The sequence below is a fragment of the Mauremys reevesii genome, linkage group 4 (assembly GCF_016161935.1).
Source record: "Mauremys reevesii isolate NIE-2019 linkage group 4, ASM1616193v1, whole genome shotgun sequence".
NCBI lineage: Eukaryota > Metazoa > Chordata > Testudines > Geoemydidae > Mauremys > Mauremys reevesii.
The window spans coordinates 30,665,233-30,688,381 of NC_052626.1; the positions used below are offsets into that span (position 1 = coordinate 30,665,233).

General features: G+C 41.0%; 1 protein-coding gene across 4 annotated transcripts in view; it reads left to right on the forward strand.

The window, feature by feature from the left end:
- CCDC88C (coiled-coil domain containing 88C) overlaps positions 1 to 23,149 on the forward strand; it is a 128,217-nt gene that overhangs the window by 85,510 nt on the left and 19,558 nt on the right. For all 4 annotated transcript variants that reach the window (XM_039534932.1, XM_039534929.1, XM_039534930.1 and 1 more), the window contains 9 exons: positions 2,276 to 2,457; positions 5,245 to 5,382; positions 6,954 to 8,024; positions 11,463 to 11,587; positions 12,482 to 12,623; positions 13,402 to 13,590; positions 14,244 to 14,405; positions 16,364 to 16,641; positions 21,728 to 21,871. In XM_039534932.1, the coding sequence (XP_039390866.1) occupies positions 2,276 to 2,457; positions 5,245 to 5,382; positions 6,954 to 8,024; positions 11,463 to 11,587; positions 12,482 to 12,623; positions 13,402 to 13,590; positions 14,244 to 14,405; positions 16,364 to 16,641; positions 21,728 to 21,871 (2,431 nt within the window). The remainder of the gene's footprint in view (positions 1 to 2,275; positions 2,458 to 5,244; positions 5,383 to 6,953; positions 8,025 to 11,462; positions 11,588 to 12,481; positions 12,624 to 13,401; positions 13,591 to 14,243; positions 14,406 to 16,363; positions 16,642 to 21,727; positions 21,872 to 23,149) is intronic.

Sequence of the window (23,149 nt, forward strand, 5' to 3'; positions counted from 1 at the left end):
CAGAAGTTTTCAGTATCAGAACTTTGCTGAACACTTACCTAATCCCTCAAAGACTCATGCACATGCTTAGCTTTACGCATGATGAGCAGGTTCATTGATATCAGTGGGGCAAATCACATCCTGTAAACCTTAGCATGTACACATGTCTTGGTAAAATCAGGGTCTTGTAAAGTAACTATATGTAAAAATGGCACCACCACCTTGCTCCTCCAATTGGCTTACTGTGTGTATTCTGAGCTATGTCTACTAACAGTAGTGACTAATTAGTTCTTATTACTTTGTTAGCCCTGCAAAGCGAGCTCATCAAAGTTCAGAGAGGGTGAACTGTATTCTGGTTCATCAACGTTGAAACATTTTGGGAAAACAGTGCAATTTTTCTATGACAAATTTGAAACAATGCAAAAATTTCTGCCTTGTTTCAAATTGCAATTTTTGTTTCATTTCTGGTTTTTCCCCTCCTTTGTTTGCTTTTTCCTGTATTTCTTTTTTGCTGCTGAATACATTAGAATGAATGATGTCTAGGTTCTTTCCCATTTTTCATTTTTGTTATTTGTTTGTCCATTTTTTAACCTTTCAAAACTTCCTCAACTTTAGAAAAGTTATCAAGGGGGAATAATAATTAATGATAAACTTTGTAACTCTAACTGTCTGTAACTCTTCAAAAGTTGTAGCTTTTCAAAACTTCACCAGAGTAGCAAAAGAAAAGTGGAGGGGAGTCAACGACAACATTTACTTTATTGCACTCAGTGGCAAAAGGAAAAAAAAAGGGGCGGGGGAAGAGGCAAAATTTTGAAAATCTGAATAAAAATCATTAAAATTTTGGAAAAAAAACAAAAAGTTATTTCATTTTTTTTAACCCTGTGAAATGAAAACAACTTAAAAATTTCAAAATCTTTCACAAAAATGTTTTCCTATTTTTCAGCCAGCTCCGTTTATGAAGTTCCAATTAGTTACACTTTATCCCACTGAGGACAGCTGAATTTTGCAGATGTAACTGAGAGCACAGTTTGGTCTCCAGAACTTTTATTTTAGCTGTGGTGATGATCAGGAAAGAACCCAGCTTGACTGTTGGATCTCAGGTTGAGTTTGGAAGGATGACACGTAGGAAACCTCCCCCCTCTCCCCTCCCCTTTTTTTTAAACTTGTAAACTGCGCACAGTTGGTACAGAAATCAATGGGTAACAATAAGCATGGAAACCAGTAAAGCCACTTTTAAAGTCTTTATTTCAGAATAGAATTGAAATTGAACCATGCTGATGGTATTAGTGTTAAACATCGATGCAACCAAAACTCACCAGCATATTGCTCATAAAGATCATGGATGTTGTAAACCATTCAACCTCCCAGGAGTTTCAGCCAGTTGTAAGTGCTATTTAAGGGGCTGTAGCAGCAATAAATTTTGTCTTTCTTCCTGCAAGGATGAGTATTTTCTAAGACTAGAACACAGAGTTAATGTCACTTGCATGTTAAACGTATGATTTTTATGTAGAGAGTAGATCTGTTACATTTGAAACAGGAAGTAGATTTTTAGTTACTCCAGTGCTGAGTTACTAAAATCAAGCACTGTGAAAAAGGTAAATGTGCAGTGGAGATGCCGGTATTGGGAAATGTCACATGAAATGTGATAAAACTTGTAAACTCTAAACACCTGGGGTGAAATCCTGGTTTTGTTGAAGTCAGTGGCAAAACTCACACTCATAGAGAATTCTCTGTGATTGATGCTTAGTGCATATGTATCCAGCCTTAAAATACACACACTGCTTCAGTGTGTGCCTGTTAAAGCATTTGGGTAACCCAGAGCACTGGCACCCATTCACGTGAGCAATTTCAGTGGTTAATATACAAGTTTTAATTGGCCATGTGCGGAAGCTGCAACTTCATGGTATAAATGATTGAAAATGGTATTTTTCCTAGTTTCAGATATTGATTTTTTTAAGAATTTCTATCTCAGCAAAAGTGTGTCACACCAAACGTTTCTAGTTGACCATTCAACTTAGTAACTAACCCGACTCTTAGATATGAGACTATAAAGATAAGCAGCTTTTGCTATATCATGTCTTTGGACACTTTCCTGTTCATGAAGGGGTGTAACTATTATCTATGGAAGTATGCTCCATTTTTTTTATGTAGGTGTTTTTACTTAGGGACCACTCTACCACCTAAGATCAGCTGAAGTGCTAGGGGGCTGGCCCTAATTATCTGTTTTATGATCCTAGAAATGATAACATGTTTATGAATGTGTATAAACTGCATTCTGATTCTTATGTTTCAACAGCTAGAAAGTCCTTTGTGTTTGAGCTAAATGAGTGTGCATCGAGTCGCATTCTGAAGCTAGAAAAGGACAATCAGAGCCTGCAAAACACCATCCAGGAGCTCAGAGATCTCTCTCTGAGCACGGAAGAGAGCAGCCTAAAGTTTGTAGAGCTGGAAAAGGAGAATCAACAACTTAGCAAGAAGGTAACTCTCACTAGGTTCATGCTGGCCTAGCTATCTGGGAGCTGATTGTGCTGTTTCTAACAGTGTGCTGGAACTAGACCTGTTACACGCTGCAGCTTACAGCATTCCTGAATGCTGCTTGAGGGCAGTACTGTCAACTCTGGAGAGCTTCTGCATGAGGTTCTCAACTCATTTTTTTTAGTGCTTGCCTAGTTAATTATAGTCATCCTCTTCCTTGTATATGCACTTTATGGAGCTATTCTGCCACTGGCAGATTGTCCTCTTGTCTCACTTCCTGTTCCTGTGACAAGTATTTCCTCAGCTTGTTCTGTTACAGGGGAGAAAACAATGGGCTACACTCATCCTTTGTGTAATTCCATTTAAATCAATGAAGTTACATGAAAGGTGAGTTCGGACCGATATATTTTTAAAGAAACGTCCTCTGCTATTCATGGTCCTTGATTGACTTCTCCGCCTTGTCTCCTTTTCTGGCTATCACAGTGTTCTGCTGCATCTCCCCTTCCCACAAAGCCATGGGTTCTTTTCATTCCTGGTAATGAATGCGCTGCTCATCACATTTTTTGCTACACTCCCTTATCGACTGCTGGTACTTTTAGCTCATGTGCCAGCCTAGCTCTGCCTTTGGAAAGGAGTGTTCAGTTCTGCCACAGCCACCTGCTTTGGTTTTGTCTGGCTACAGCATGCATTCTGATCTCCAATTAACTGAACCCAATGCCAGTGGGGAAACAAGATGCTTGTTAGTTTGGTGCATCTGAAGAATTCCCATGTAAGGGACTTAGTTCTCCTCACTCCTCTACATAACACTAAACATGTTATGGGGCCTACTCCTGCCTTTTTCTTTGCTGCTGTAACTAATGTCTTTTGTGGTACTGATACAAGCTTATACAACACTTTGGCCCTGAAACATATTGGGCTCCCCTCTTTGCTCAACTTCCCGTTAAAGATGTGCTGGACCATTCGGATGCCCTAAATGAGAGCACCCATTTGCTGTTTTGTAGATCGTAGTCTAGATGTAGATTGGCTGATTATAATTAGCACAGTACCTGCCTCTATGCAAGTGAGAGAGGGTTGGCATCCCTTTACTACAGGGAGCACTTTGACAGATGCTTTTGCCAACGTGAGAGAACAAAATCCACTTCTCAAAGTCCCTATCTGGGCAAGAGAGAGAGTCTGCAAAAATTCATCTCTCCCTATTCCCACTCCACTCCCTCACAGCTCCTTTGTGACAGTGATTCAAACTAGGTTCTCTAATTAAAACACTCAGAACTTGAGATCTGAGGGTATAAAGTGCCAAACAAATGTCTCTGGTGCCCAGCAACTTAAGTCGTTTGAACAGCTGCAGTTGACTTTGGCTTACCACATACATATTTCTTTGATACCTCAAGCTGTGGCACTATATCAGTAGTCTGATTTGCTCTTGTTTTGGCAGTCGGACCCAGTAAGCCTGGGACCCAGTAAGCCTGGGTTACCTAAAGGTTTGATCCCCACCCTTAAATGAGTAGGATTACCCAGTAATAGAGAGTGCCAGTGCAGGGGCAGGGCAGAATGTGTGGGCATGAGACAGAGCAAAAATGCCAGTGGGTTTAAAGTGTTGTGATCAAGAACAGCTGAGATTCATGAAACAGAACTAAAATTCTTTGCTAATGATGCATCACTTTCGGAACAGGGAGGTAGATTGTAATGGGAGCTAACCTAGTCTGCGAGTGTTGAGTGAATATCACAATCTGATCATATTGCTAGTGACTCTGTCACCTATTCAAGGAGATTTGAGAAGAAGTTACTGCACAGTCATTTGCCTGCTCAACTACTGTGTCAGTGGTACATAGTCTGTTGATACTAAGAGATATGAGGCTTGTAAAGTATCTTACATTGGGTTTATCGGGTGTTTTTTTAACAAAATGTGTCTTCCTCACACATGCTGTGTGGAGACCTATAATGTTGAGATTCCTGATGCTGACAAAACTGCATGTCCAAGAATGATCAATGGATTTTTGTAGAGTGGGAAGGCTTTTTTGTTTTTAATGCAGCAGCAAAGCAAATATGAATGGTGAGGGAGACTCAGAACTTCTACACAGGTGGCCTGTGTGTCAGATACAGGGAATGTGGAAAAGGGGTGATGATAGAGGAGGTTTTAATGGAGGAAGACGTAATTTAAAAAACAGTAAACCAAACCATAGTTCCCTCACCTATCCAGCAAGTCTAATGCAAGCAGGAAGAAAAGGACACTATAGTGTTGAGTGTAAGGACTACTAAAGACAATAGGGCAAAATATTGATGTAAGTGGTGAGATCAAAGATCTAGCAGCCACATTTTTAGAAGTGTTCTCTAATTTCATGTGCCTCCATTTTGGGTGTCATGCAGAACACTTGTTCAAATATAAGTCAAGGTGGGTTTGAGCAAAAATAACTACACGTGATGGTGTCTGCTGCTCATCCCCATTGCTCTTTGGGAACCTTGAGGTACCAGGTGTGAAATCCTGGCCTCACTGAAAACAATGAGAGTTTTACCATTGACTTAAATAGGGCCAGAGTTTCACCCCTAGTCCCTGACTAACTTTCAGATTTCTGAAAATTCTGACCTAAATTTGTATAGTTGGTTAAACAGTGGTTGGCAACTTTCAGAAGGGAAGGGTTAGTTTGCTCAGTCTTGTTGGTTTGACATAGCCCTTCAGGAACAGATAGCATCTTGGCCATCTATTTAATCTCGACTTTTCAAAATGCCCTGAAATAAAAACAGTCATGGTTCAATTTGTTGTCTGATGTATTTTGTGGTGCTTTCTCCGTGCAGATTGAGAAGTTGCAAAATCAGATTGAAAAAGAGAAACAAAGCAACCAAGACTTGGAGACCTTAAGCGAGGAGCTGATAAAAGAGAAAGAACAGCTACAGGGTGTCATGGAAACTGTAAAAGCTGACAAAGACAGACAGGTGCTGACTTCACACATGTGATCCAAAAGCTCAGTAGTGGTAATTTTACCATGGCCATTTAGAGGGTCTCGATGGCTCAGGGGCTTGGTAATAGCCTGCAGAGTGTATTGCATGCAGAACACTTGTTCAAATACAAGTCAGGGTGGCTTTGAGCAAAAATAACTACATGTGATGGTGTCTGCTGCTCATCCCATTGCTCTTTGGGAACCTTCAGGTTGTTTGTAACATTGGTTCTTCCCTGCCCTTCAAAAAGCCTTGACTAGACAGATTAGGATGTACAATTCAAATCCCATATTGCTGAAGAAGATTGGATTGATACCAGCTATTTGTTATGGTAGATTTCTTAGACTTCCTTGATCTAAGTAAAAAAAAATGCTGAGAAAGCTACAACACCCATAAGACTGACATTTTAAATACCCTGCAGCCTTTACTGCTGTGATGCAGTTTAAGTACAATACCACTATTTTACAAGCTGTCATTCATACTTAGTAATTTAATAATGGGAATAGACGTGTAGGTCATTGGAGAATGGTGTGCTTGCTTTTAAATATATTAAATTGATTTGTGTGACAAGTCTGGGGTGAGGTTAAATAATAAAAGTAAACCTTGCATTTATATGTAGTGCCTTTTATCCTGAAGCATTCTTAAGTGCTTTACAGATTTATACTCCGGGAAAACTCCACCTCTGAAATATAGCAGTAGTGAAGCACAGCTGCTGTGTAAAAGCACACAGGAATTCTTCATGACATGATAGGAAGTGAAGAAAACTAGGATAAGCAGAAACTAGGGTAGGGATGGCCTTTACTCATGCCTAACTCCATTTGATTTCAGTAGGTGTTCTGCCTGAGTAAGAACTAGGTAAAAATCTGACTAAGGATTTGAGTATTTGGTCCAACGTAACTACCTCAGCTGGAATTTGGCCAAGAAATCATGATGAACTCTCTTCCCTTACAAAGAATATTTTTTTAATTAACTCTTTAACAACTACTAGTGTTTAGCACATTAATTTTACATCTTATAAGAAAAAGGGCACTTGTGCTTTCAGTTTTCACAGAGATGAGTGGAGAATATGAACCTAGAAAGAGAGGGAACCGTGCCCCTGAGCACTGTGCTAGGACATTGGTTCAATCTGACTCAGAGACAGGAGTGGCTCCTCATAAATCATCAAGTCCAAGCTGTTCCATGGAGATCTCCCATCCATGGACTGACTCTGCCTAGACCTGCTTAGTTCAAGATTTGAAAGGAATAAAGCACAATGTTTAACTCACTAGTACCTTGAGATACCTCATGTATGGTATTAAAAGGGCTAGATAAAACCAAATTTTCTTCAAGAAGCCTCTTCCTTAGTTTGGATTGGTGGGGAGGGTTTAAATCAGGGATGACAGTGGCTAATGGTTGAAGAATTTGTGTTGTGTTAAAGGGGCATTGTTTTGTTAATACAGAGTTCTGACTGCTTCGAGGGTAAATTGCCAGACGGTACATTGCTCTAAAAAAACATACTCTCTAGGAACACCTCAGGTACTGTCTACTCTACTATAGATAACTCTCTCCTTGTTTTATTTTTAATGTAGATTAATGACCTCAAACAAGAGAATGACCACCTCAACCAAGTGGTTTTGTCCCTGAGGCAGAGGGCTCAGGTTAGTAGCGAGGCCAGAGTAAAAGACATTGAAAAAGAGAACAAGATGCTCCATGAAACAGTTACAGAGACTGGTAGCAAACTCAGCAAGCTGGAGTTTGAGAAGAAACAATTGCATAAAGATTTTGAACAGGTTAAAGAAAAGGTAGAACGAGTGGAGGAAATGGAGAAAGAGCTCCATCGGCTAGAGAGGGAGAATGAACAGCTCACAAAGAAGGCAGCAGCCATGAAAATTGTAACAGAAAAAGTTGAGGTTCTAGAGCAGGAAAATGGGGATCTGGAAGTGGAGAACAGGAAGTTGAGAAAGTCCCTGGATACCTTACAGAATGTTTCCATCCGTCTAGAGGACCTGCAGAGGGACAACAAGCAACTGGATGAAGAGAACTTGGAGCTCAGGAGGATGGTAGAGACCATGAGATTCACCAGCACAAAAATGGCACAGATAGAGGAAGAAAATAAAGAGCTGGAGAGGGAGAAAGAGGAGCTAAGAAAAAATGTGGAGATGTTAAAAACACTGGGAAAGAAGTCGGAAAGGCTGGAGCTGAGCTATCAGAGTGTGAACTCTGAGAATCAGAGGCTTCAGCAGATCCTGGAGAACAGCAGCAAAAAAACCCAAGAGCTAGAGAAAGAGCTACAGGGAATGGAAAGTGAAAATCAGGTCCTCCAGAGAAAACTTGAAGAGCTGAAGATTTCCAGCAAACAGCTGGAGAGGTTAGAAAAGGAGAACAAAGTGCTGGAGCAAGAAGTGTCCCAACTGGAGAAAGACAAAAAGATGCTAGAGAAGGAAACAAAAAGGCTTTGGCAGCAGGTGGAGTTGAAAGATGCTATTTTGGATGATAACACAGTAAAGCTGGCGGCTGTGGAGAAGGAAAACAGAACACTTGAAAAAGAAATGGCTCGATTCAGAGAGTCATCTAATAAGATGAAAGAATTTGAAAAAGACAATAAAGACCTTATAAAGCAAGTTACCATTGATAAAAGAACACTAGCTACATTGAGAGAGGTAATCAAAATAATAATATTGCCCTCATTATATGTATTTTATTTATTTAATTTATGGTATGTGGTGTAGACTGTGGTCCATTCCATGCCAGTTTGATCCAGACCATGAATTAGGGAGACCGAGAGACCCTGTGTTGTGACTCTAGGCATCACAGGTTGTGCTGCCCAAGGAAGTGGAATCCTAGAGTTTGTCTTGTGTCCATAGCTCTATAATCAGGCTTAGCTTTGCATTCACTATGCTGGAGTCCTGACCCTTTTCTGCTGTGGCACAAGGCAACACTACTTATTGTGCCTCATGTATTATACAGTAGTGGCTCTTTAAAAGCATACCTGTTGCATAAGCACCTGTTCCTGCAATTGTATCCATATGGCTGGAGCCTTTAGCCTAGGCAGAACCCTGTTAAAACTAATGGGGTTTGCGTGGACACATTCAGATGTGGTTGCAAGATTGGTGTCCAAGGAAGTATTTCTAGTATTCAAGAATTTTCTGTAGAAAGTATAAGGACATGTAAGGGAATATTGTAGATATTGAGATAACTTAGTTAAATGACCAAGTTTTTAAGGGATGCCACAGCATAAGCACAGAGCATATAATTATTATTATGTTGAAAGTTGGTTTTATTTTAAAAGTCTTCAAGCCACCCATGTCTAGTTTACAAATTAGGCTGATGTTTTTCAGAATTACTTTAAACAAGATAAAGTGAAAAGCTGAGTGCTGTTATTATCTATACTTCTGCTTAGTCTTCTGTGGTCTAAACAAATGATTTCATATGTACAAATGGGGCTAAATTGCTTTGGGGAGATAACATTTGAATTTTTTAATTAAAAAAAAACACATTTTTTAATTCAGTCTAGCTGCTGTTCAACATCCACTTTCTTTAGTTTTAGAAAATGTTTCTTGGGGAAAAGTTTGTAATCAGTTGTCTGCCCCTCTCCTCCCAAGGATGGTTTAAGAAAGGATCTCGGTGAGGAAGTAGTCTTAGTGCTTGTCTACAATTACAGCACCTTAGCACAGGGATAGGCAACTTACGGAACGCGTGCCAAAGGCGGCACGCAATCTGATTTTCAGTGGCACTCACACTGCCCAGGTCCTGGCCACCGGTCCGGGGGGGCTCTGCATTTTAATTTAATTTTAAATGAAGCTTCTTAAACATTTTTAAAACCTTATTTACCTTACATACAACAATAGTTTAGTTATATATTATAGACTTATAGAAAGGGACCTTCTAAAACATTAAAATGTATTACTGGCACGCGAAATCTTAAATTAGAGTGACTAAATGAAGACTCGGCACCCCACTTCTGAAAGGTTGCCGACCCCTGCCTTAGCACTTAGTGAAGACACTACCTACACCAACAGGAGAGCTTCTCCCATAGGCATAGGCACTCTACCTTCCCGAGAGGCGGTAGCTATGTCCACAGAAGATGCCCTCCCATCAACATAGCACTGTTTGCACTGGGAGTTTATAACTGTCACTTGGAGTCAGGGGCGGCTCTAGACCCCAGCGCGCCAAGCAGGCGCTTGGGGCGGCCGTTTCCCGGGGGGGCGGCATTTGGCTCCGGTGGAGCTCCCGCCGGCATGCCTGCGGCAGGTCCACCGGAGCCCGGGACGAGCGGACCTGCCGCAGGCATGACTGCGGCGGGTCCCGCCTTCCCGCGGCTCCGGTTGAGCTCCCACAGGCATGACTGCGGCAGGTCCGCTGGTCCCGGGCTCCGGTGGACCTGCCGCAGGCATGCCGGCAGGAGCTCAACCGGAGCCGCGGGAAGAGGGGACCCGCCGCGGGACCGGGGAAGGGCAGCGCAGCGCTCCGCGCTGCTTGGGGCAGCCTACTTTCTAGAGCTGCCCCTGCTTGGAGTGTGGATTTTCTATACCCCTAAGCAACATAGTTATACAGACATACATTGGTAGTGGAGACCAAGCCTTCACATAAAGCCCTGAGATAGATTTAAGTTCAGGAATTTTGCCCAACATTTTGCCCTATCTTAAATCCTTACATCAACTGCCAGTGTCCTCTGGTTTTTAAATTTAAATTTTAAAAATACATAGATATAAAAGAAAATTTGTCAGTAGGAAGAACATGCATAAACAGTTGAAGGAATCCGCACCTTCAGTGTCAAAATAGGCATTCACACCCATAATCCATATCCTGTTGGAATATAATCATCTCAGAGGTCATGCAGAACCATTTAAGTAGCTCTAGGTCCTGTGTGCAAGCTTAAATTTGATGCATGTTATTTATAATACCGTTTTTCTAATAGCTTATTTGAATCACTGAAGTACTGGGTGAAATCCTGGCTCCATGGAAGTCAATGACAAAACTCCATTGACTTCAGTGAGACCAGGATTTCACCCATTGTTTAATGGGGGGGAGGGGGGGGGGCTGGTGTGTATAATATGCCAAAATTTTCAAAAGCGTTCTGGGTGCTTAGGAAACTCAGGACTCTTTAAAGGTGTCTCCAGTTGGGCACCCAAAATCATTTGTTGCATTTGGACGTGGAATCTGACAATGAAACCAAGAAGGTTACCTTACATGTCAGTATTTCCTTTTACATACATAGAGCTCAACTACACAGGGAAATTTACTTGCATAATTATATTGGTATAATTATGCCACTATATTTATACTAGTATAACTCCCTGGGTGGACACTTTTTTAGTCTGGTGTAATTAATACTGCTTTGAAAGCAACATAGCCTAAACCAGAAAAAGGCACTTGAATAAGAGTGTCCGCACTGGGAGTTATACTGCTATAATTATGCTGGTAAATTTCCACATGTAGACTAGCCCTAGGTTTAGGAAATATCTTCAATACTGTAAATGCAGAGGTTAATAAACTGAAAATGTTATTTAATTATCACAGGAAATTGGCAAATTGAAGTCCCACCACTGTATATGTATTTGGTTTTCATTAGTTAATTTTTGTGCTATTCAGAAGATTTAAAAAAAATTTACTTTTACATGTAATTCTAAAACGTTTTTTCGTCTTCTTCTTTTGGTTGGATTCAGAAGACTGTGAGCTCCCTCTGCTGGCCCAATATCAATTCACTAACAAACCTGTGCTAATGGAAGCATAAAGAATTAAATACAAATTAGGAAAGGCCAAAATCTGAAGGAAAAATCCTTCTATTTTATTTGAGAAAACTACAAATAGAGAATGAAAATAGATTGCTGTTTAAAAACAAAGCAGCTGATTCTCCTCTCACAGTGATGTACAGTGCAGCTGCTCTTAATTTACACAGGTCTGAGAGAAGAAACAGGCCCCAAAAAACAATGAGTGAGATCCTGACCCCATTGAAATCAATGGGAAAACTCCCTTTGACTTTAATGGGGCCAGGATTTCACCCAATGCCCTTATCATACCTCAGGGTTTTTAAAATCACTGGTACTGTGTAATTATCACAGTCTTCTGTATGATGGTTAATGATATTACTGTTACAGGATTTGGTCCTTGAAAAGTTAAAGAGCCAACAGTTGTCTAGTGAAATGGACAAACTGAGCCAAGAGCTGGAGAAGATTGGATTGAACAAAGAGCTGCTGCTACAGGATGATAATGGCAATGACAAGTGAGGAAACTGAGTTCCTTTAACAGTGTAACTCCATAACTCCTTAAACCTGCTAACCACATCCTTTTGCTTTTTTCATTTTCACATTTTGTACCCCTCCCACTTCCACCCACTCCCACTGAAATCATGGTTTCATGTCCTAGACAAGAGAGACTACACGAAACCATTTGTCTTAGATTTTGTTTTCTAATAGCAAAGCCACTGTAACAAGTCTTAATGGAAATCATGCAGGCAGGCTACCACAGATGGGTGTTCTGTATCTACTTGAAGGAGAAGTGAATTCCAGTTCAATTTGCTGTACTGGTGACATTAACTTTGTAAAATCATTACATATCTTCATACTGCAGTACATTTGGATTACAGCTGTTTTGTGTCCCCCTATAAAGGTGTGGCACGGGACATCCCTGATGGGCAAGTCCTATAGAATTTAACAAAAAAGATCTTCTTTCTATAGGCTTTTTTGAACTGTCCTATAGAATTTAATGGATGATTATATCCTTAATGCAGAATTTTGCTGGGTTGGGTTTCCCCTCTAAGCTATAGAAATCCACAGCAGGGATATAATTTTCTATTAAAGTCTACAGTGTGGTTAGGAAAAAAATTAGAAAAGTTATTCTATATTGAATTCTGTAGTTTTTGTTTCTTCCATAGAATTGAATTGGTTTTATCCCATTAAAATCTGTTGGATTTTCCCATAAGTAATTTTTTGCTTCCTTAGTAATCTTTCAATTTACTTTTGTCCAAAAGTATAGAGTAGTGATGGAAATCAGGTGTATATGAGAGCAAATACATGTAATTATGAGAGATGTGATGTGGGAGAGAAATGTCTGCAAGCCAGATGGGTGCATGTTTTCCAGTGACAAATGTTGGAATGTTGTTCTCGTTGTCTTTCAGCAAATATAAGATTCTGGAAAGCAAAACTGACTCTGCACTAAAGACAACACTAGCCATTAAAGAAGAAAAGATTGTATTGTTAGAGTCTCAAGTGGAAGAGTCTCTTAACTTGAATCAGCAGTTGCAGAATGAGCTAAATACGGTAAGAGGAAACTCCATTTTAAGGTGTAAGGTTTAGCTATTCTATAGGTTGGCATGGCACATGCATTTTTACTCCAGAGGAACAGATAGCCAAAAAAAAACCTTATTTGACTTAAATGCCTTCTTCTATCATATCCTAGCCAATAATAATAATAATTAATAATACCGGCATTATTGTTATTTTGGAGTCCGGGATGAGATTTTCAAGAGTGCTCAGGTTTGGCTTAGTCCTGTTTCCTTTAGAAGTCATGGAGTTTTACCACCATCTGTTGTCTCTTGTCGTATGTTTAGATTGTAAACTCTTTGGGCAGACACCACCTTTTTGTTTTGTGTTTGTTCAGCACGTAGCTCAGTGGGTTCCTGGTCATGACTAGGGCTCTTAGGTGCTATAGTAATACAAGTAAAAATAATAATCTTCAATGAGAGCAGAGTTCTGCCAATGTTGAATGCTTTTAAAAATCCCCACACCAGGTATCTCCTTTAGATTATTTTTATTTATTAGGAGGCAGGGAGTTCAAGTGGAGAGGGCACCTGACTTGGAGTGAGGGATGTGCATTCTTTTCCTGATTTATAATTTCACCTCTGTGTCTCACTTTCCCTATCCATAAAATGTGAATAATGATACTCCCCCCCCCATCTTTTATAAAGTATCTTGAAATCATGAGAAAAAATTCTGCATAAGACCTAATTATTATTATTAATGTTTTATTTATTTGAGTGTGCTGCAATTACTTTCCAAAAAGCCAGTTTTACAAGCATATTTCTTGTCTACTTCACAGATAAAGAAGGACTTTGAAGTTCTTAAGCAAAGTCAAGAAGATGGGCTATGTGTGAAGAACTCAATAAAATCTCCTGCAGAAAAACTCATTTCCAACCACCAGATGAAAGAGAAATGGGAAACGGGACACCGAGAAACAACAATGGAGCTGTTGAAAGTGAAAGACAGGGCTATAGAGCTGGAAAGGAATGTAAGTCTTCTCCTTCACGATGCGGGTATAAGGCATTTGGGGATGTTTGTGTCATTTTTTTAAAGTAGGAAGCAACCCCGAGTTCTGTGTATTCAGAGAGGATTAATGGTACAATGGTCAGCGTGCTAGCCTGGGACTCGGGGATTTGATTCCCTGCTCCACCACAGGCTTCTGGGGGACCTTTGGGAAGTCCGTGCCTCAGTTCCCCATCTGTGAAATGGGGCTGATAGCCTCACAGGGATGTTATGAGGATAAATACATTAAAGATTGTCAGGAGCTCAGATACTATGGTAATGGAGCATACAAGTACTACAGCATGGAATAATTTTATCATTGCAGGGGAAATTTACCCATGTGCAGTGAACCAACACCAGGCCTATGCACCACGCCTATGCACCACTTAAGCCCTCACCTTAGGGGCTATGTGGGACTTGCATGACACATGGGTCTTGTGCTGGCCTCTGTCCAGGGGTGACTCTTGCACCATAACATCTATCCGACCTTTGATTTAATGCTGTGAAGTATTTGCTACTAAAACTTCATGGCTTAAGGGGTATCAGAAGTTTGTTCTCACCTTTGATAGGGCTCTAAATAATCAGAACAGCTGTTTAATTTTTTTCTCCCCCCACACTTCCATTCTATTTCTCTGTTAGAATGCAGCCCTCCATGCTGAGAAGCAGCTGCTGAAAGAACAGCTGAAGCATTTGGAAATGCAGAATGTCTCTTTCAACAATCAGATCCTAACACTACAGAAGCAAAATGGCTTCCTTCAGGAGCATAACACTGCTCTGCAGACCCAAACAGCCAAGCTCCAGGTCAGAAGAACCAAATGCCAATGTCTCAGGAAACTTTGGATTTGATTTTAGTTGTGTAGAGAGGATGGAAGCTGAGAAGGAAGATTTCAGTGTTGACAATAATCAGATGGTGTTGAAGCAAGGGAATTCAGATTCAGATCTGAATTTCCTTCAAATTAAAAAGGGTTTGGATCCAAAATTTCAGCCTTGGCTCATCATTATTAAGAAATTGCTATTTATAGTACTTGGGAAGAAGTAATTACCGTATATACTTGTTCATAAGCTGAATATTTTTGGTAAAAAAAATGACGCATCAAAGAGCGAGGGTTTGCTTATAAATGGATCTACACCAAAATTTGATGATTTTAAACTCTATGGAATCATTGAATATCTAATACAGGGATCGGCAACCTTTGGTATGCGATCCCTGTAATGGTAATGGGACCAGGGTAATGGGACGCCTGATGGGACGGGCCAGTTTGTTTACCTGCCGCGTCCGCAGGTTCGGCCGATTGCAGCTCACACTGGCCGTGGTTCGCCACTCCAGGCCAATGGGGGCGGCAGGAAGTGGCGGCCAGCACATCCCTCGGCCTGCACCGCTTCCTGCCGCCCCCATTGGCCTGAAGCGGCAAACCGCGGCCAGTGGGAGCCGCGATCGGCTGAACCTGCGGATGTGGCAAGTAAACAAATCGGCCCAGCCCACCAGGGTGCTTACCCTGGCGAGCCGTGTGCCAAAGGTTGCCGATCCCTGATTCTAATACATTGTAGTTTTGTTTACCTGGAGCATCTGCAGGCTCCTCAGCTCCCTGTGGCCGCAGTTCAACATTCCCAGCCAATGGGAACTTCCCGCAGTTCCCATTGGCTGGGAACAGCGAACCGCGGCCACAGGGAGCTGAGGGGCTCCACGCCTGCAGATGCTCCAAGTAAACAAAATGTCCCAACCCGCCAGCGGCTTACCCTGACAGGCAGGGAGCCAAAGTTTTCCAACCCCTGAAATATAGGGTCAGCTTATGAAAGGGTCATACAGTTTTTGCTGTTTTTACCTATCCATTTTTGGGGGTCAGCTTATAAACGAACAGGCTAATGAACGAGTATATACGGTCGTTATCCAGATTTACTGTTGCAGCTAGCCTATCATATGTTCCTTCTTCATCTTAGTTCTTTTTTTCTTTTCCTATTGTGTCCCAGAAAGAACTTTCCCCAGGGAAGTGAGAATGAGGTGGCATATGCAAATCAGCGTATTTCAGTTTTCAGTCATTTGATTTCTTGATGAAAAATAAGTATTTTCCATGAAAAGCAGAAACTTTTGGAGAACAATTTCATTTAATTGAAAACCCAATTTTCTATCAAAGCAGTTGCAATGGAAACTTTTTTAACTAGCCCTACTCTGCCCACTACTTCAACTTTACTTTCTTCACCTTTTCAACATGCACTTTACACCACTTTAGATTCACTTAAGCGTACTCATGACCATGTGGTCACCACAAACCCAATGCACCAGGTAAGTACCAAAAGTGATCTGACTTGAAATATAGATTTCACACTGGCCCCCTGCACAGTGGTAAATTTCACCCCCACTTGCGTTAGATGAAATTAACAAGCTTCCATTCAGTTGTATATAAACATGGAGCAATTTCAGTTCTTGTACACTCTTGTCAGAGTTATAGATGGGACCCAAATGTTGCAGGTTACTTACCTGTCACAAATCTAGTCTTAATATTGCTGTACCAGCTTTGAGATTGTCTTGCTACAGGACAAACATTGATCTCACGTATGCCATGACTTCATGTCCTGTACATTACCAGTAATACTAAAAGGTTGCTCAAGTGTCCTTTCCAAATTTCTTCATGTTCCCAGTAACTATATAAGCATCTTTTGTGTATGTTTACCTACGTCTGAGTGTATACTGCATAGCATGTCCTTGGTGTGTACCAGCATTTGTATATAAATATAATTACTTTTTATTTGAGAAACTTTAGGTAGAAAATTCAACCCTGAGCTCCCAGAGCACTTCACTGATGGCCCAGAATGCTTTACTCCAAAACCAGCAGACAGCTAAGGAAAATGAGAATGAAAATCTACTGAAACAGAAAGATCAGCTAAAAGCTGAATACGAGTCACTGCTGCAGGACCACGAACACTTTGCCTCACTGCATGAGCGACAGTCCACAGAATATGAAATGCTAATAAAGCAGCACAGCTGCCTGAAAACATTGCACAAAAATCTGGAACTGGAGCACAAAGCTCTTGGGGAAAGGTATGAATTTTTAAAATGCATTACAATGTGCTGAATAGTCACTAATAATGGAATTACAGTTCAGCAATACCCAAGGGAATTGCATGGCTAGTGTGTGCTAAGTACTCATGTTGCAGATTTCTATTTTCCTTTTTGTTCTCTGAGAGTAGACATAACTAGCATTTCATTAGAGTAATTCATTGCTTCTGGAGGCCTTTCTTCCTATTCTTACTTTCATCAAGGGGTTAAGATTGGAAACATAATCGCCTGCAAAGGAATAGGTGTTACAAGAGGGTGAATTTGGGAATTACCAAGCAGATGCCTTTCAATGAAATGTAGGATCCTAAGTGTCTAAGCACTTGTGAAAATAGGACTTAGGATCCTTGATCATTTAGGCACTTTTGAAAATTTTGCCCTTAATGTCTTTAAAATGTAGACCCTTCAAAGATTTCCCTGATCCTGTTTTGTGGTGGTAGAGTCACAGGGTAAAACCTTTAAATCAGCTAATTAACTAGCAAAGTGAGAATGATGCATTTCTTGAGAACTGTGAAACAATATGAATCACTGAGAATTGTATGGAGGAAAGATATGGATTATTGTGACAAAAGAGGTTGTCTTAGTGCAGTGGTTTTCAACCTGTGGTCCGCAGACCCCTAGGGGTCTGCAGACTAATACCTAATATTTCCAAAAGAATCCACATCTCCATTCGAAATTTTTTAGGGGTCCACATATGAAAATAGGTTGAAAACCACTGTCCTAGAGGCTATGTCTGCCCTGCAGTTAAACTCCTGTGGCTGGCCCCTGTCAGGAGGTCACAGAACTCATGCTGTGGGACTGTTGAATTGCAGAGTAGAAACTCAGGCTTGAGCTGGAGCCTGGGCTCTGAGATCCTCCCACCCCACAGGATCCTAGAGCCTGTACCCCATCTCTAGCCCAGATGTGTACACAGCAATGAAACAGCCCCACGACCAGGGAGCCCGAGTCAGCTGGCATGGGCCAGCCACAGGTTTTTCTTTGCTGTGTAGACATACCCTCAGAGGCCCTGTTGGGATAGATGTAAATTATGTTTTTTATATATTTTGTTTTCCTTCTACTTTTCACCATCTGTGCCATTTAGGTGCTTCAGTTTGCACAATGAAATTAGACTGATCTGTTTCACTTTTAGTTGTGAGTCGTTTTCACTTTCTGGTGATCGTGGTCTAATGCTCGAGAGTGTGTTTTTCCCACTCCCTGCTCTAAAGAAAAAAAACCAAAGAATTTTAATTGTAATGTTTTGATTATTTTTCCCAACATATCTGTATTCACATTTAATTTTTATATAAAAGGTGAACTTGAGGCTCAGATTAAGTTGACAGTGTCCTAGGAGGTGGATTAATAGAAACTTTTCTGTCCTAAACTTGAAGGATCTGGCCATACAACGTGCAGCAGGATTTGATAGGGTACAGAAATAAATGTGCTGTGATGAAAATATTCATTAGAGCTGTATGACAGGACAGCTGCCTGACTGTCAGCTAAATGAGCTATAAGTGATTACACAGGCACCATCCCTGCTTGCTGTGTCTTTCACAGACTGATTAATGGTTTCCACCGATGTGAGCCTTGCCTTAGCTTATCACACTGCCATGTGCAGACAATTTGCTGACTTCCATGTTTTCTTGATGAGTATCAATATTTAAACGGTTGCAGCCTGAGGAGTCAGTGGTTTGCTGAAAAATACGTTGTTGTCACTGATAAGCACTCTGATCATCATTGCCTATGCCGGTGATAACGTTTCAAACTCTCTTGCCCCAACTATTGCTGGGATGTAACTACCAGTGAAAAATGCTAGCGTGGAAACAGATGGTGACCTTTTGTGTACTCAGAACAGATTGATTTAGGCAGTTTTAAGAGTAGGATGCGCTTCTCCATAATCTCATCTCATCTCAGGTCAAGTTAGGAAGATATTAGTCAAGGTGATTTGTGTAAGGCCAGCCTGTATCTTTGTTCAGCTGTCAGAAAAAAATATACCTGTTACATTTTTTTTTAAATCTGTGTGCAACATGGAGCACAACTGGCTGAGAGCAGTCTAGGGAGGAAGTTAGCAAAAAAGCAGGAAGCGAAGTCATCTGTTTTCTTCTGCTACTCAGGAGGTATTTAACTGATGACAGGAAATTTCTCACTTTCACCTTCAACTAGGATGCACCACCCAGGAAGTGCACCCAAAATTTGTAAGTGCTCCTCAGCATGACCAGTAGGCATGAAGTAACTGTCTACTCTATAATGTGTCTGAACAAGGTTTTTTTTTGTTCCAGGCTACCAGGCAGTAGGTTTTTTCTCAGATGATGATCATGAATATAGATCCTAGTCCCACCACATAGGTTGTATCTAAGTTCAGTGAAATAGTCTGCCAAAGCTTAGCCATACACAGAAGCTGTGGGTTTGACTTAGGGAAAGGAGTAGTTGACATGTTACAGGGCGTCTATTAAAAACATTTTCTTTATGCTGTCGCGTGTTTGGCTGGCTTGTGCTGAGAGGAACTGGATCCATCTTCTGCATTTTTGGAGTACTTTGGATACTACTTAATACTAAGGAATCATAATAACTAGCCACCACTGCTAGAGATTACACAGTTCTGTATGTCTTGCTGTGTAGAAACCTGTAATCCATCACAGATATTGAAATAACTCTTCTCTTCTCGCTGGAGAAGGTAGGTCCTGCCAGGCAGGGTTACATGCTGCAGGGACTTGCATTATTAACTTACCAAGGCTGGTTAGCAGTCCTGCTTGTGGGCTGCTTCTGCGTATGTTTCTCATCATGGCTGTGCATTTTTAAAATGTTCTCAGTCACAAATATCCACTCATAGTATCGGTACAAACACAGCAGCAGCAAGTGGAAGCCAAGTAATATTATCAGAACAGGAGTGTAGAGGAATATGGCCATTCAAGTCCTTGATCAGTGTAGACTGAATCAGTACTGAGATGCACTTGGTCTGTGCCTAGAGTGAAATCTTCCCACCATTGGACTGGCACCAGTGCTATACCAATGGTGGGGATACTAGTGAAGACTGGCCATAGACTGATTTACCTCTAGATTATCTAACCCTGCTCAGAGTTGTACACCTGGTGTAAAGCTGCTGGTAGCAAATCTATACTAGTGCCAGTCAAGCTGCAGAAACACGAGAGCAGTGATAAGAGAGTTTCTGAAAGGCTCCATACAGACAAGGCCTTGATGACCTCTGTCAGGATATTGACGTAGAGCTGGTTTGGTCAAACTCTGGGATTGACATGGGCTGTCTTTCGAAAATAATTCTTGAAGCTGGACATAAAAGTCTCAACTAGAGCCAAGATCCAAAGGCAAAGGATGGGGGTTGTAAAAAAAAATTTTTTTTTAAAAAATCCATAAATGTTTTCACAGAAGAGAAAATAATTATAGAATCATAGGATTAGAAGAGACTGCAATGGTCATCTAATCTAACCCCTAATACCTCAGGTTTACATGAGAAACTATCCTCCACATTCAGGATCTTCCATTCACCATGTGGACGCTGAACGCTCAGTATTTAAAATGTCCTGCAGCTGAATGAGAGAAATAAACAAGGTTAATTCAACTCCATTACTGCCCCCGGTGATGAATAGTAAAGAGCAGCTTTTTGTCTGGCAGATAGGTACTCCTCTGTGAGGCAGCTCACTGGGCTGGAATTTGGAACAGGTTGTAATGTGACCCCTGAGGGAGAGAGATGGTAGCCTGAAAGAGAAATAACTTGGCAAGGCTCAATACATTTGGTGCTGCTCTCTTTCTTTTGTTTTGTTTTTACTGTTTACTGTGGCTGCAAAGTAACTATCCTTGGTCTGCTTTCACCTCTCTTGAAATGAGAATTGCCAGTGCCTGGTTGGATGAATGCAGTAGAAGTCTGTCTGTTCACTGTACCTTTTTAATGTACTTCTCTATCCTCTGTTTGGCTGCTGTTTTGACACTTCTTATAACAGCGTTCTTCCATGAATCACAACAGATATACCTGCCCCAGCAAGAGCATGCTATGGGAGTGAAAATCTGCTGTCCCACCTCCAGCAATGGTTTCACACCATTGTCACACAAAGCTGTGCTAAGTCAAGACACTGGTCATTTCCACTTCACTGAGACAGATTCCTATATAGTCTACCCCAGTTTATGCAAACGTAAACCTTGACAGAGGACCCCAGTTGCAGAAAATCCACCTGAGAACAACTTACTACAGTGCAAAGTGGCCACAGCCTGCCTTATGTTAGGGTGGCAGTATGGGGCTAGTGTTATCTGAGAAATGGGCAGCCATGGCTTGGAAGGGGCACTCAACCCCCTCATCCATGCCTGTCTCCTTTAGACATTAGGGAAATTGTTCCACCGTGCCAGTAGGGTCAGGAGAGATGTCACTATAAAGCTAGGTATCCTCAGCACAGAGGAGACACCACTGTGCTTTCTCACTCCCTTCCTCGACACCCTTGATGAACAAATCAGGAGGTGAAATAGAATGCAGCAGAGTGGAGGCTTCAGGGCAAATAAACCCCTGTGCTACCCTCTGAGATTTCTCATTAGCAAACGAGCAGAACCATTTGAGCAACCACTACAAAAGGCTACAACACTCCATTGGCACTCACGTGTCATGATCACATTGTCTGCCTCCTATATCTAATGTTTGAGGGTTGATATAAGTAGTTAATTTCACTCCTTTCTTGTTTTTGGCTGCCTCTTTATGCTCTGCACAGATGCTTTGGGACCTGCCCCTAGTAATTGATTCTGAATGGTGTGTTGGAGTAAATGGTGCAGCACTGTCTGGGAACCCTCCCTTTAGGTTTCCTTCACCCCAGAGAAATCCTTGCTTTGTACCAGTTGATTAGGATGTACAGAGTGATCACAGTTCTTACAACTTGCATTTCAATTCAGTCAAAAATATAATTGTGCAGCCTCCCTGTAGGCTTATAGACTAGCCTGCATTCACTCACTCACTATAGATTTCTTTTGAACTCAACTAAAAATATATATATTGAAGAAGTCTTGTTTTCTGATGATGCATTTTTATCTACTGAAAAATCTTGAGCTAAAGGAATAAAATTTTGTAGGCAAAGCCCAGAAGATGCTTATTCGTCTCTTTTAGGTACAACAGTTTAGTAAAACACAAGGCAGAATTGGAAGAATTGGAAATTGTTCTAAAAACTGAGAGAGAGGTTCTGCAGCAAGAAAGGAGAACAAATACAATAACCACTGGAGAAAATCAAAAGATGAGAGAAGAACTGGACAGGTATGGCTGCTTGGAACTGTGTTTTGCATATATTAGTAAAAATTCAATCCTATGCAATATAGACTTGCTCTAATCCGCTGTTGTGCTAACATAAGGTTCCTGGAAGCCTTCATCAGTGTGTCTAGTCATAACAGAATTTCTGTTCCCTAATAGCTCTGTTTTGCTAATCTGCTCATGTTTGCTTAATCGCTGGTAGATAATCAGCTTTCTAATAATTGTAAATGGGCCGTTAGTCAGTGATTCAGATGTAGTCTGTTGCTGTGACTTGGACTCATTCCAGATAGGCTGGGGCTATGGTTTTTGTTTGCATGTGTATCTGTTTTATAAAGGGTCTACTGACCAAATTCTGTGCTGACTTCTGGCCGTTGCAATCTCATGAAAATCCATGGGATTGCATGGGGCATAAATCAATGTGGAATTTGCCTCATGGTGGGGAACAGGAGGAACATGCCTTCCAATTGTTGAGGAATCACTAGAGGGTGCTTTGTATTCAGTGTCAGCTGAAATTGCTACCCAAATACCCAATACTGTCTCCCTTACATTTGTAACTATATTATTTCTGATGTTCAAGATGTGCTCTGGTGCCAGGAGTTAAAGCCCTGATGTTCCTTATTTTAAGTTGTAATAACCTGTCCAGACTAGCAACACTGTCAAGGTTTAAGTACAAGAACTAAACGTGGTTTAAAAGTGGAATCAGTGGTTTGTATACTCACTGGGCACATTTTAAACCATGCTGGAACCCACTGAGCAGGTTTAGACAATGTTTCAGGCTGGTAGCACTACAGTTGTTGCTACAACCAGTGAACCTGCACTGTTCAGGCAGGTTCATGAGGAAATTTTAAAAAGTAGCTTGGTGTAAGCAAGACCTGAGGCTTTATGTCTACATCATAATTTGAACCATGTTTAAAAATCAAACGTTCTTTGAGTTTGCTGACGATATACTCTTATGCTGTTCTCATGGAATGCAGCTTATTGCACTACTGCTGTGCAAGCCAGGGTTCTCTGAGCTTGCTCTTTTCAACCATGGGTCATTTTCCTATGTGGACAGGGCTTGGGAACAGTGTCCCAAAATTGCAGAGGGTTTGGGGAGAAGTAGGTTTGTTTGCTTTATTTGTCAACAGAGTCAGAATTCATTTTTGGCATCCAGGAATAGTAGATATTTTTAGCATTACTACTGACTTAAAAAAAAACCAAGAAGTTGTCTAATTTACTGAAGTATTGCAATGTCTATGACATACAGTGCACAATAACACTTACATTTCATGCATCAAGAAAATA